At 42.7% G+C, this 11,554-nt stretch overlaps 1 protein-coding gene across 2 annotated transcripts in view; it reads left to right on the forward strand.

The window, feature by feature from the left end:
* dock11 (dedicator of cytokinesis 11) overlaps positions 1 to 11,184 on the forward strand; it is a 53,989-nt gene extending 42,805 nt beyond the window's left edge. For both annotated transcript variants that reach the window (XM_037479476.2, XM_037479477.2), the window contains 10 exons: positions 718 to 775; positions 2,589 to 2,695; positions 3,078 to 3,200; positions 3,787 to 3,900; positions 4,396 to 4,542; positions 4,943 to 5,153; positions 5,260 to 5,450; positions 5,907 to 6,007; positions 6,153 to 6,291; positions 9,963 to 11,184. In XM_037479476.2, the coding sequence (XP_037335373.2) occupies positions 718 to 775; positions 2,589 to 2,695; positions 3,078 to 3,200; positions 3,787 to 3,900; positions 4,396 to 4,542; positions 4,943 to 5,153; positions 5,260 to 5,450; positions 5,907 to 6,007; positions 6,153 to 6,291; positions 9,963 to 10,052 (1,281 nt within the window). In that variant the 3' untranslated portion in view covers positions 10,053 to 11,184. The remainder of the gene's footprint in view (positions 1 to 717; positions 776 to 2,588; positions 2,696 to 3,077; positions 3,201 to 3,786; positions 3,901 to 4,395; positions 4,543 to 4,942; positions 5,154 to 5,259; positions 5,451 to 5,906; positions 6,008 to 6,152; positions 6,292 to 9,962) is intronic.
* Positions 11,185 to 11,554: the final 370 nt, after the last annotated feature.

The raw sequence follows: 11,554 nt of genomic DNA on the forward strand, positions 1-11,554 counted from the left end.
ATGATCAGGTTTCGAGTGACGCCGAGTGCGAAAAGTGGTCGGTGGAAGGTTTCTTTTTCACATTGGCAGGTGCTGATGGTCGGTTCCTCTGTCAGAGCGGCAGGTGCTGATGGTCTTGTTGGACTACTACCACTAGCAGTGCCGTTCAGAAAAAGGATCCCACAACTAGAGGAACCGACCACTGCAACCACCTGCCGCTGTGAAAAAGGGAACCTTCCACCGACCACTTTTCGCACTCGGCGCTACTGCGGGTTTCTGTTATCGCTTTTAGAAATCTTTGCAGACGGTCCAACCGCCTGTCTGCATCAAAGTATGACAACAACGCATATTTCATATTTGATTTATTTTAATATGTTATACTCTTTTGTTAGAATTTAGTGCATTAAAACACTTTAACAATGCTATGAATTTAAAATATAATGATGACTTTACAAATAAATACTCATTAACTTTCCACCTGGCATTTGCCATCCATTTGTACGTGTTATTTTCACTGGTGATAAGCTACCAGTATAGACACAAGGTGTGGCCTGTGAGATATGAACACAATAAACCAGTCACCATACTGATAAGTAAAGCCATGCAGGAGTTGCTGACTGCAGTCTCACATCGGTCTCTGACTCCCTTTTCAGTTCCATATGGAGCTGCACATCTCCACTCTTGATCTGTTTTGGGAATTTGGTCTAAATCTGCTGCTGCTTGTTGTTGTCTCCACAGGCGGCCATGTGCTACGTCCATGTGGCTGCACTGGTTGCAGAGTACCTGTACAGGAAAAGTAAGGCCCTCCGCCCATCTATTGTGTTTGTGTACACACGCATGCACGCACAAACAATGCTTTCCACTTCAATTATGGCCTAGACTAAGTAATCACTAAGCAATGTGTCCAGCATTAAAGGGGACCTTTTTAGTGCTTTTACACGTTAATTCGGGTATCTGGCATGTTTACCGACCCCAAAACCCTGGAGAAAAACACAACTCCCACAATTTGTTATGGTTCTTGTACGTCAGAAACGTCATGCTTGAGTGACTGAGAATGAGCTTTCTTCTCATTCTCTCGTCACTATGAAATGGGAGTCTCTCCACTACGGCCTCCCCCCTACAATCACTATAGATACTGTAACATCTTGGGTGTAGAGGCTCACCCACAACACGGAGGCGAAAAGAACGTACCAGTGAGAAGACCCTCCCTCCCCCCACGCTATCTCTATAATCTGTTTCTTACTCTGTTATTAACCAGAACTCTTCTACTTCTACCTGATCTCCCCCAATCACTGGCCGCCCCCTGCCTAGCATTTACAGTGACTCACGCCGGAGTGAGGGGGATGACGTGACACACAGAGCTAACACACACACACACTCCTGAACTGTCAGAACGGTTGGGGTGGCGTGTCAGGAAGGAGGACTCGGGTGCGGAGTTTGCACGAACAAAATATAGTTTAATAGTCAGAAGTTCAAAAATCCCAGAACTCAAAATTCGAAACTCAAAGAATCCAGAAAGCCGAGGGTGGGAAATACATAGATGAGACGGGGACCAGGAATTAACAATAGACAAGAGTACGCACTTGACATGGCACGAGGACTACAGACTAGTAGACACATTGACACCCACAACATGCAATGACGCGATAAGGGGCACAAGGGGCTTAAATACACAGAGGAGGTGCAGGTGATTGGACACAGGTGAAAACAATCATGGACATTGCAGACAGGGAATGACAGGACAAGGCAGGAAGTGAAGTTAACCCCAGGGACACGAGAGACGTGAAACTACAAAATAAAACGGGACATGAACCCAAACTGTGACGTGAACAGGGTCGCTACAATACGATACTTTCCAAAGCACTTTATTTGTTTTTGCAATCCTCGGATACACTTGGAATAGCTAGCTAGCAGCATTAAGCAAATTAAGCCATCAAGATGTGCTGTGGTCGGCTGCACAGGGGAGAGGGCATAGGTCACTCAAAACAGGTCACTCTGTGGAGGGCTGTTTTAGACAGGGTCAAATGTGTGCTGTTTTAAATTATCCTTGTGGTATTTTGACCAAAGTATGTTACAGACATTTCATTAAGACCCACCACATGATTCATGAATTTTTGATTTTGGTGTGAACTGTCCCTTTAACCTTAAACATGACTAACAATACCCAACCTTCACCAGGAAGTGCTTTCCTCATAGCGCTTTGTCCGGGAAGATTATCACATGGACATGCCAGTTTGTAGACTCACTGTTGTTGGATACAGTATTCAAACCTTCGACAGACTGCAGCACAGAGGCATTATAGTATAAACCAAACAAATGTATTTTTTCATTATTTAGGAATGTCAACGGACAAAGACATTTATTGGGTGTGTGGCAGCTTGGCGGCCTCTCTAAAAAAAAATTTGGCATCTAGACAACAAGCAGCAGTGACTAGGCAGTCTTTTATCATGTGATTTAATAGGAGGTTGTCTCAAACCAGCAAGTTATATTTTAGTTTTTTCTATGATACATGTCTCTTGAAACCAAAGATGGGTTACGGTCACTTTATTTTGTTGTGGTTGACATGTATTTTCCACATGTTTATTTTACTTGTCTTTGCATTTCATCAGAGTTGTTTCCCAGTGGCCTTGCAGCTTTTAAGAAGATTACCTTGAATATTGAAGAGGAAGCTGCCATGAGGGAAGACACTGGAATGCAAGACGTCTATTACACTGAGGTGTGGCCGTCGTCACATGAATTCTTCCTTTGCAAATAGCAATGCGAAGTCATTCCAGATACCCATTTATTAACTGACTGACAACAAATGGCTTGGTTGTCATGGATTTATACATTTTCATACCCACTCAGGCTGGTATCTAAACGCCACACTTGAATGTAGCAGTGATGTTAAAAAAAAATTGTTTGTATCGCCAAGAAAAAAAGAAAAATCATATTTGTGAGATCTTTAACGTCCTCAAAAAAACCATACTTTTTGTAACTTGGCTATTGAAAAAGCAATTTCATGGGCACTCAAATTAAAAATCATCATGTATTGATATTTTATTGTCATGGTAATGTTAATGTGGATAAAAAGAGATTCCTTTCCGAACCCTTTTTAGGAAGTCCTGGTCGAACACCTCGAGGTGTGCGTGGAGGCCCTGTGGAAAGCCGAGCGCTATGAGCTAATCACGCACATTGCCAAACTCATCATCCCTGTCTACGAGAAGCGCCACGAGTACGAGGTACCGGTACATCATCGCCACGCACTCTTAACAGATATCCTGATGAACATAAACAAACTGCCACTGTTTCTAGCCTGTCCTTGCAAAGTAATCCATCTATGTCAGGACTTTGCTTTGTCTTCATATAAATACACGCGTGTAACGTTTACCTTACTCATTTTCCACTCATCAGTAAAGTTCCGGGCTTATTTCACTTGTTGACTTGCACTCACAACGCGGGTAAATGGACCTCGATTGACAACATGAAACCGCATTCCAACTACATTTAATTTCACTCTCACTCCTTGATAAGGCAGCTTGGCTTTGAATAGCTCTTCCTTGCTGCATCCTGTTGGGGGAAGCTTAGGGTCAGAGAGGCTTTGGGCCTTTAAACATCCACTCTGGAGGAGAAACAAGGTCGCCAAATTGTAGTTGGGCTCATAGACTAATCTAATGTGAAAATGACTTTAATTATTGTTTGTTTGTTGAGATGTAACATATATATAGTAACCGTAACGCATGTGCATGTTTGTTTGAAGAAAAAGAAATAAACAATCAAAAAATAGAACCCACTGTGACGCCATTTGTCTCGCCGTTTTTTACACAGAAACTGAGTCGACTGTACGACACTCTGCACAGAGCCTACAACAAGATAATGGAGGTCATACACTCGGGACGGAGGATGCTGGGGACCTACTTCAGAGTGGCTTTGCATGGACAGGTGAGGACTGCCATTTGTTGCTCTATATTGTTTTGTTTGGGTGGAGTCCAGCTATGTTGCTACGGCTATGGAAATACAAATGTATGATTGTTTTTTTGTTTTTTGTGGTTTCTTATGCAAAAATATATATATATATGTGTATATTATTTGTATATGTTTGTTTGGAAAATGCAACTGAGAGAGAGACACAGTAACTCGGCATGCAAAGATTGCATTTAGCACAACTAACAGGTTCCAGCCTGTGGAAGTAATAAAGTTGGGTAACAAATAGCGCCAGTGACACGACAAGTAAGCAGACGCTTTCAGGAAATGTGGCATGCAAATGTTGCAAACTCGTTGTTTCAAACGCAAAAACATAAACAAACAATTCAGAATAAATTGAGATACCCCATTTAATTGGATACTTTAATTTCTTTTGAAAACACCAGTAACTGAACACACTTATTATATACGTATATTACACTTATTGAGCGAGCATATATTTTTTTTGTGCAGGGCTTCTTTGAGGAGGAGGACGGGAAGGAGTACGTCTACAAAGAGCCGAAACTCACGGGCCTGTCCGAGATCTCTCAGCGGCTGCAAACACTCTATGGCGAAAAGTTTGGGCCGGAAAACGTCAAGATCATTCAGGACTCCAACAAGGTGCATTAGGCGAATGAAGGACGGAGACGTTTACAGTAGAGAGCCTTGATGAGAATGCAAATGAGATGCAGACAGAGATGACAAGTCATTTAGCATCAAAGCCATTTAGACAGTGTCAGTTTCTTCATCATTGTGACGTCTCTGTTGACAAGCTGAAAATGGATTTCTTTGACTGCTGTGTTGTGATAGTAGTTTATAGTCTTGATAGTACCTGTGTTGTAGTACTCTTTTGAAGAAGATGGGTGTTTTTATTACCTTGGGATAATACAGGAAAATAAAGGTTGCTGATAGACTGATAGCAATTACTACTCAGCAAGTCACAGCCCAAATGATCTCAATGCGGCTCTGAAATGCAGGGATTTGCAGGGCTACTTTGCTCAAGGTGACTGCTGTCCCACAGGTAAATCCCAAAGACCTGGACGCCAAGTTCGCCTACATCCAGGTGACGTTCGTCAAGCCCTTCTTTGAGGAGAAGGAGGCTCCGGAGAAGAAGACCGACTTTGAGAAGTGCCACAACATCAACCGCTTCGTGTTCGAGACACCGTACACGCTGTCGGGCAAAAAGCACGGCGGGGTGGAGGAGCAGTGCAAGAGGAGGAGTGTGCTCACAAGTACGCAACATTCTTCTTAAAAAAGCATTAACATGCTTGTTTTATAGCGGCTTGTTGAATTGGCACGCGAGAGACAACCAGTTTTGCCTGTCCTCTTTATCGCCAGCTGCCAACACATTCCCGTATGTGAAGAAGCGCGTGCAGGTGGTGGGGGAGAAGCAGGTGGAGCTCAAGCCGGTGGACGTGGCCATAGATGAGATGAAGGCGCGAACGGCGGAGCTGACCAAACTCTGCTCCAGCCAGGAGGTGGACATGATCCAACTGCAGCTCAAACTGCAGGGATGCGTCTCCGTGCAGGTGAAGGTCACACCCAGACACAGCTGAGTGAATCAACAAATAAGAAACTAACTGCTCCATTAACAAATGTCCTGGTAATCAGATCACGCCCAGATCGCATATTTAGGATGGTGAAAAAAGATGGTGGCAATTTTTTGTCGCAGTTTTATTTTCCTCCCCGGTTATTTACTAGGAAAGGCAGAAGAGAAAATGAGATCTCACTGCTGATCAACCGTCTTTTTCTCATGCTTGTCTTCCCAAAAAATCCCCTTTATGACATTCAATATTTTTGTACAACTCAATCTTGGCCAGACAATCTGAAAAAAAAGGAGAAACATAAACCACAGTTGTTGCACAAGGCTGTGCTGGGAGCAGTATTTGGGTCATGTGAAGAAGAACAAATGTTACGTGCCAACGGTTATCTGAGCACAGATCAGAGGACAGGAATGCTCAACACTCAGGCATGTTTTGCTCCAGGTGAATGCTGGTCCCATGGCCTACGCCAGAGCATTCCTGGATGACAGCAAAATCAACCAGTCAGGCCTCAAGAAAATGAAAGACCTTAAGGACATATTCAGGTACTGTTTCAGCCTGTTGGTTCTTGTTTGAATTTATTATTTGCATATCTTGTGTTGTTCCTTCTTCTTTGTTGCTGGCCAAAAATTATTTTTGAATGATTTGATAAATAGTTTTTTTTTTTCATTTCATTTTTGATGATTGCAGGTGTTTTGTCCAGGCTTGCAGTATAGCTCTGGACATAAATGAGCGTATTATCAAAGAGGACCAGTTCGAGTACCATGAGGGCCTGAAGGCCAACTTCAAAGACTTGGTTAAGGAGCTATCTGACATCATCCATGAGCAGGTACTATCAACTTTTCTGTGGGATTTCTGTGTACTCCCCTGTTACACATTTTATGGTCGGGAAATGAAACCCATCCCTCTATTGTCTAAAGCAGAATCAAGACATATGGCTTCAAAACAACACCACACAATACAAGTTCAACAATATTATGACAACCTACACACACACAAAGTAATTTGTTCCTTTCTTTCCTTGTAAACATAGCAACCTTTTTGCTCTGCGCTGTATTTGAACGAATAGGTAACAGAGCAACAAGCAGTAAACCTTTGTCAAACTTGCGGCCTGCAGGCCACATCCGCCACCCCCCCGCCCGGCGGCTGTACCGTTCGCCGGTTGGATATTTAGTGACACGCCTCTATGATTTTAATGCTCTGGCCCGCGTTCGGTCAAAGTGGGCAGTATCTGGCCCGACCCTGAAATGAATGACACCCCTGCTTTACAACATCACTGGCCCAGAGAGAGCCATTACCACCGCACCTACCCTGCTGGTTACGGTTCCTAAAAGTAGCCTGAGGTGGTTTCTAGAAGCTTTCAGCGACGTTAATGTATTTGTGCCTGGAAAAAAAAATAGATCTCTCTGAAACGTCTTGATGATGAGTCGTAATGAGTTGCGGGAGCTATTTAACATCCTGGAATAAATGAACAGTTTCCCATCATGTGCTTTTCTGCTCTTAAAGTCTTTGTTAATAGATTTGAGCATATTCTCCCAAGGGGCACCATGTCTCTAATATCTTGTTGCAATAATTTGAAACCGAGGAAGTGCGTAGCTATTGCAAATGATGATGTGTACTTTCTTCTCTTCCCATCAGTACAATATGGAGTGGCTGTGTTGCAACAGCATTGTTCTGACTGCTGACATTTGATATCCCTTTAGATGCTTTGAGTTGAATGAAATAACTGGTATACCCTTTTCTCTCCATTGTGCTGGCATTTAGCTTTAAGGGAAAAACAGGTAATGTGATCACCGAGTGTCTTGAAGCTCCTTTTTGTCCTTTTTTAAACCATGATTTATTATTTCCCACCTTTTTATGTTAATGTAAACAAATAGTAAATATGCAGAAAAAGGATTTATTATAGTGTGAAAAAAGAGAATGAATAGGTCAAATTCAGCAGATCATAATAGTCCATAAAAGTCCTTGACAAAAGTCTTGTTGCTTGGGTACATGTTGACCTTAAGTGCCCCTCAAATATATCAATACATTTTCTTTTATTTTTTTTACAAGAAATTACTCATTTCAATCCCAACAGCTTTTGAAATTTTTTGTTGCCAAACAAAACTGCTGAAAACCTTCAAAATGCCTAAGATCCACCAAAAGACCAAAGCGTTGATTATCAAGAGGCTGAAGACCAGATCTACTGCTGACGTGGTTGACATCTTCATTTTGTCTTGGCATCAAGTACAAAGAATAAGAAAAATATTTGAAGAGACTGGAGATGTTTTTGACAAGCCTCGGTCCGTCAGACCCCGCAAGACAACTGCTCGGGAGGTCCGTTTGTTGCCTTGAAGATCCAAGGCCAGATCCTTTTCCACTGCAGCAGAGCTCCACCCGGTCACCTCAAGTCCCCGTGTCAACCAGGACGGTTCGTAGAGTTCTGTCTCGAAATGGCCCCCATAGTCAAAATCAGTGCCAAGAAACCGGCACTAAACAAAAGGCAATTAAACAAAACGTGTGGCTTTTGCCAAGGCCCACAGACTGCTAAAAGGATGGATGCTGAAAAAGTGGCAGATGGTGGATTTCTCAGATGAATCTTCGCTTACATCACAGCCGCCACAAATATTGCAGGAGACATACTGGAACCCGCATGGATTCGAGATTCACCCAGAAAACAGTTACATTTGGTGGCGGTAAAACCATGGTCTGGGGTTAAATCCAGTGGGGATTGTACGAGAGATTTGCAGCGTGGAAGGCAATATCATTAGCCTAAAATATTAGCTACTTCTTACAGTCCCAAACGTAAAAGGGGTCAAATATTGCAACAGGATGGTGCTCCATCGCATACCTCCATCACTACATCAAAGTTCCTCAAGGCGGAGCAGATGAAGGTGCTCCCAGTCACCTGACATGAACATCATTGAGCATGTCTGGGGTACAATTGAAAGGAAGCATGGAAGACGAAACCAAAGAACCTTGATGGACTCTGGGAGGCATGCAAGACTGCGGTCTTTGCTATCCCTGATGACTTCATCAATAAATGGTGTGAATCATTGTCGAACCGCATGGATGCAGTCCTTCAAGCTCATGGAAGTCATACAAGATATTAAATATGGATCTCACAGCACCACTGCTTAATTCACTGATCTTATGCAACATATTTTTGTATTTGAAGTCAATTATTTGTTCAATTCAAATACTCTCTGTAGGCGACAAAACTTTTGCCTTGCTAAAATCTGACCTTGTGACGAGACTTTGGTCAGGGACTTTACATTTAAAAAGAACAAGGCACAAACCCCAACACAAGATTGTGGCCAACGCTGGCACCACATGTGTTATTGAAAACAATGCAAATGACCCATGGCCATAACCAAATAATGTTTAGTGTCCGGAACATTTGCATGGCTTCACATGTCAAAAGTACATCCTGGTGATAGATCTACTGTTACCTCAGTGGTGCCAAAACAAACTTGGGTGGATGGCTTGTGTCAAGCCATGCAGAAGAAGAGTTGTGTCTTTCTCTGTGTGCTTAAACAGAAGAAGTAAACTGTGTAGATCGCAGGTAGAATGTGATGTTCTGTGTAAATCAGCAGCAGAGTGTTGGCAGCTTCACGAGTCAGCCGAAGACTGAAGTGGGCTAAAGTGATACAGAAAAGATGAAAACAAGGATATTGAATTAGCAGATGTGACTATAATGGCCTTAAATGGTTGAATTATATATTTGATGACTATCCGACATAAAACCAGATGTATACATGTAGACTAAACGTGAGTGGGTTTTTTCGGCAGTTCACTTGGTATGGTGGCATGGTGGGGTTCGAGGAGACACATCATGTATTTATGGTCACATTCCCTTTTTATCCACCGCCACCATCAAACGCTCTGATGAAGATAAAAGAAATAAAGATCTGGCATTCCGGTTTGTTTACCACTCATGACTCATCGTGGGAGCCATCCACAAACTGACAGCAGCCGTTAGTTTTCTACAGTACCGTGACGATTTTGGAGGGAGGCCTGTATGGACATGACGCTAAACGCTTAAAACTTGTTTCCATTTTGTGCATATTAAAAAGTTGCCTTTGATTTGAGATTAGAATGACCTTGATGACGTGTCTAGATGAGCCTGATCAAATAGTTCAGTACGGTCAGTGTTATTGTAACCTGCGTAGTTCAATAGCTGTCCTTACGGACCTGTCAAGTGAGTGCTGACCTTTTAAAAAAAAAAAAAGGACATAAATAAAACCATACATGCATTGCGCTAGCAGGCCTTGTTTTTTTTGTTTTTTTTGCATGTCATTGCACATCTCACTCACTGTACATTTAGATGTCAATCCACACTCTCCCAGAGGGAGGAGAGGTGCGTGTGTGTCTTTCGTTTTTTTGCATGTCATTGCACATCTCACTCGCTGTGCATTTAGATGTTATCTCATGTCAATCTTCCCTCTCCCCGTGGGAGGAGGGGTGTGTGTGCTGAGAACTCTGCATTAAAGAGTGAACTGTGTTTTTCTCCTCTCCCAGATCTACCAGGAGGATATGATGCGTTCACTGTTACAAAACTCCCTCCATGTGTTCCGTGCCATCAGCGGGACGACCACCAACCTGGGCTGACCTCGGCCCCGCACGTCCCCCATAAAGACCTGAACAGGATGAGGTGGGGAGAAAGCCCCCTAGGAGATGGATCGTAGTGAAACCACAGCAGCAGTGTTTCAGAGAATGTGTCGCTCAGGCAACACCAACTAAATGTCAGCATGTCGGCTATGTGCGAACTCGGGCCACACTTTCCCTTTTTTCCCTCCCGCCTTTACAACAAACTACAGGATCAACCGTTGATTTTCACAGGGAGAGACTGTGCTACAGCAGTTTTTTTTTCCTCCTGCTTTCCTCTCTCTGCAACATCTTCCCTCCAGATCTATGCACTGCATCAGTCTTCCTCCATTTGTCTTTTTCCATACTCAATTTGTAGGAGGGTGGAGCGTTCCAGTCTGGCTGTAATGAACAGACAAGTGACGTAAAGAGCAGCATCTTCAAGCCAAAGGGACCGCCCTGTTTATTGTCATGACTATTTCCTTCTCAGCGAGTTCCTGAGTTAAAGAAAGGAAGGACTTTGAGGGTCTAGTCGAATCTGTGCGATAAAGCTGCTCCTAAGGGCTTTGCTTGGTTTTAGAAGCTCGTTACATTGTGAATGTACGTAAATACAAATATTTTGGAGATAACAATGTCATAAATAATGAGACACCAGAGAAGAAAAGATCAGGAATACAAATTGTTTCCGAGCTTTGGTAAAATGAGAGAAACAAAATAGTTTAGGTGGGCTGATGCACGCGGAGCGCAGCTGTGTGATGATACGCACTTCAGTACAGGAAGTGAAGAGCTCCTCTTATGTGGGTTAACATCCAGTGCCTTTGTGCTTTGCCTTGTCAAGATACTTCCCCATTTTAAGTAATCATGTACTTGTAATAAGACCGTCATCACTCGCTGGTTATTTACAGTATTTCCCAAGTGCTACACTGTATTTAACAGATGAATAATATTTAAGCAAAATGTACATAATATGTTGCCAGGTTGTAAAGTGAATTCTGCATTGTGTATGTACTGTGTCTATATTTGGAACAGTTTGAAATATTCAGTCCAAAACTGTCCAAGCAGAGAAAGCGATTTTTCTTTTTTTTTAATGATGTGCAGCTGCTTGTCAAAATGACTTTGTAAAGACATTTTCCAATAAAACATGGAGAAAATAGACGATGCACACTGATCAGTTGACAAACCAGTCCGACGGGAACATTCAGTCTATCGTGTTAGACTTCGTTGAATCTCCCTCCTGCCGATGTTAACCTTGAGTAATACTAACGTCCACAACAAAGTCCACAACAAATCCTTAACATGCACTCTTCTGGAGTTTTGGTATAACAAAACTGGTGTTACAATATGGGTTGTTTAGCATCCATCATGTTTGGAGCTTGTCTCGTACTAAAGACTTGGGCCCTTCGCTTCTGTAGTGTTGATTTTGACTTTTTTTTTCCTCGCAGTATTATCCCCAACTTTATGGCCAACTTCATACAAAATTGCTTGAGTACATTCAACTTTTTAGCCATTTAGAAACAACCCAAACG

The sequence above is a fragment of the Pungitius pungitius genome, chromosome 1, assembly GCF_949316345.1.
Source record: "Pungitius pungitius chromosome 1, fPunPun2.1, whole genome shotgun sequence".
NCBI classification, from domain to species: Eukaryota; Metazoa; Chordata; class Actinopteri; order Perciformes; family Gasterosteidae; genus Pungitius; species Pungitius pungitius.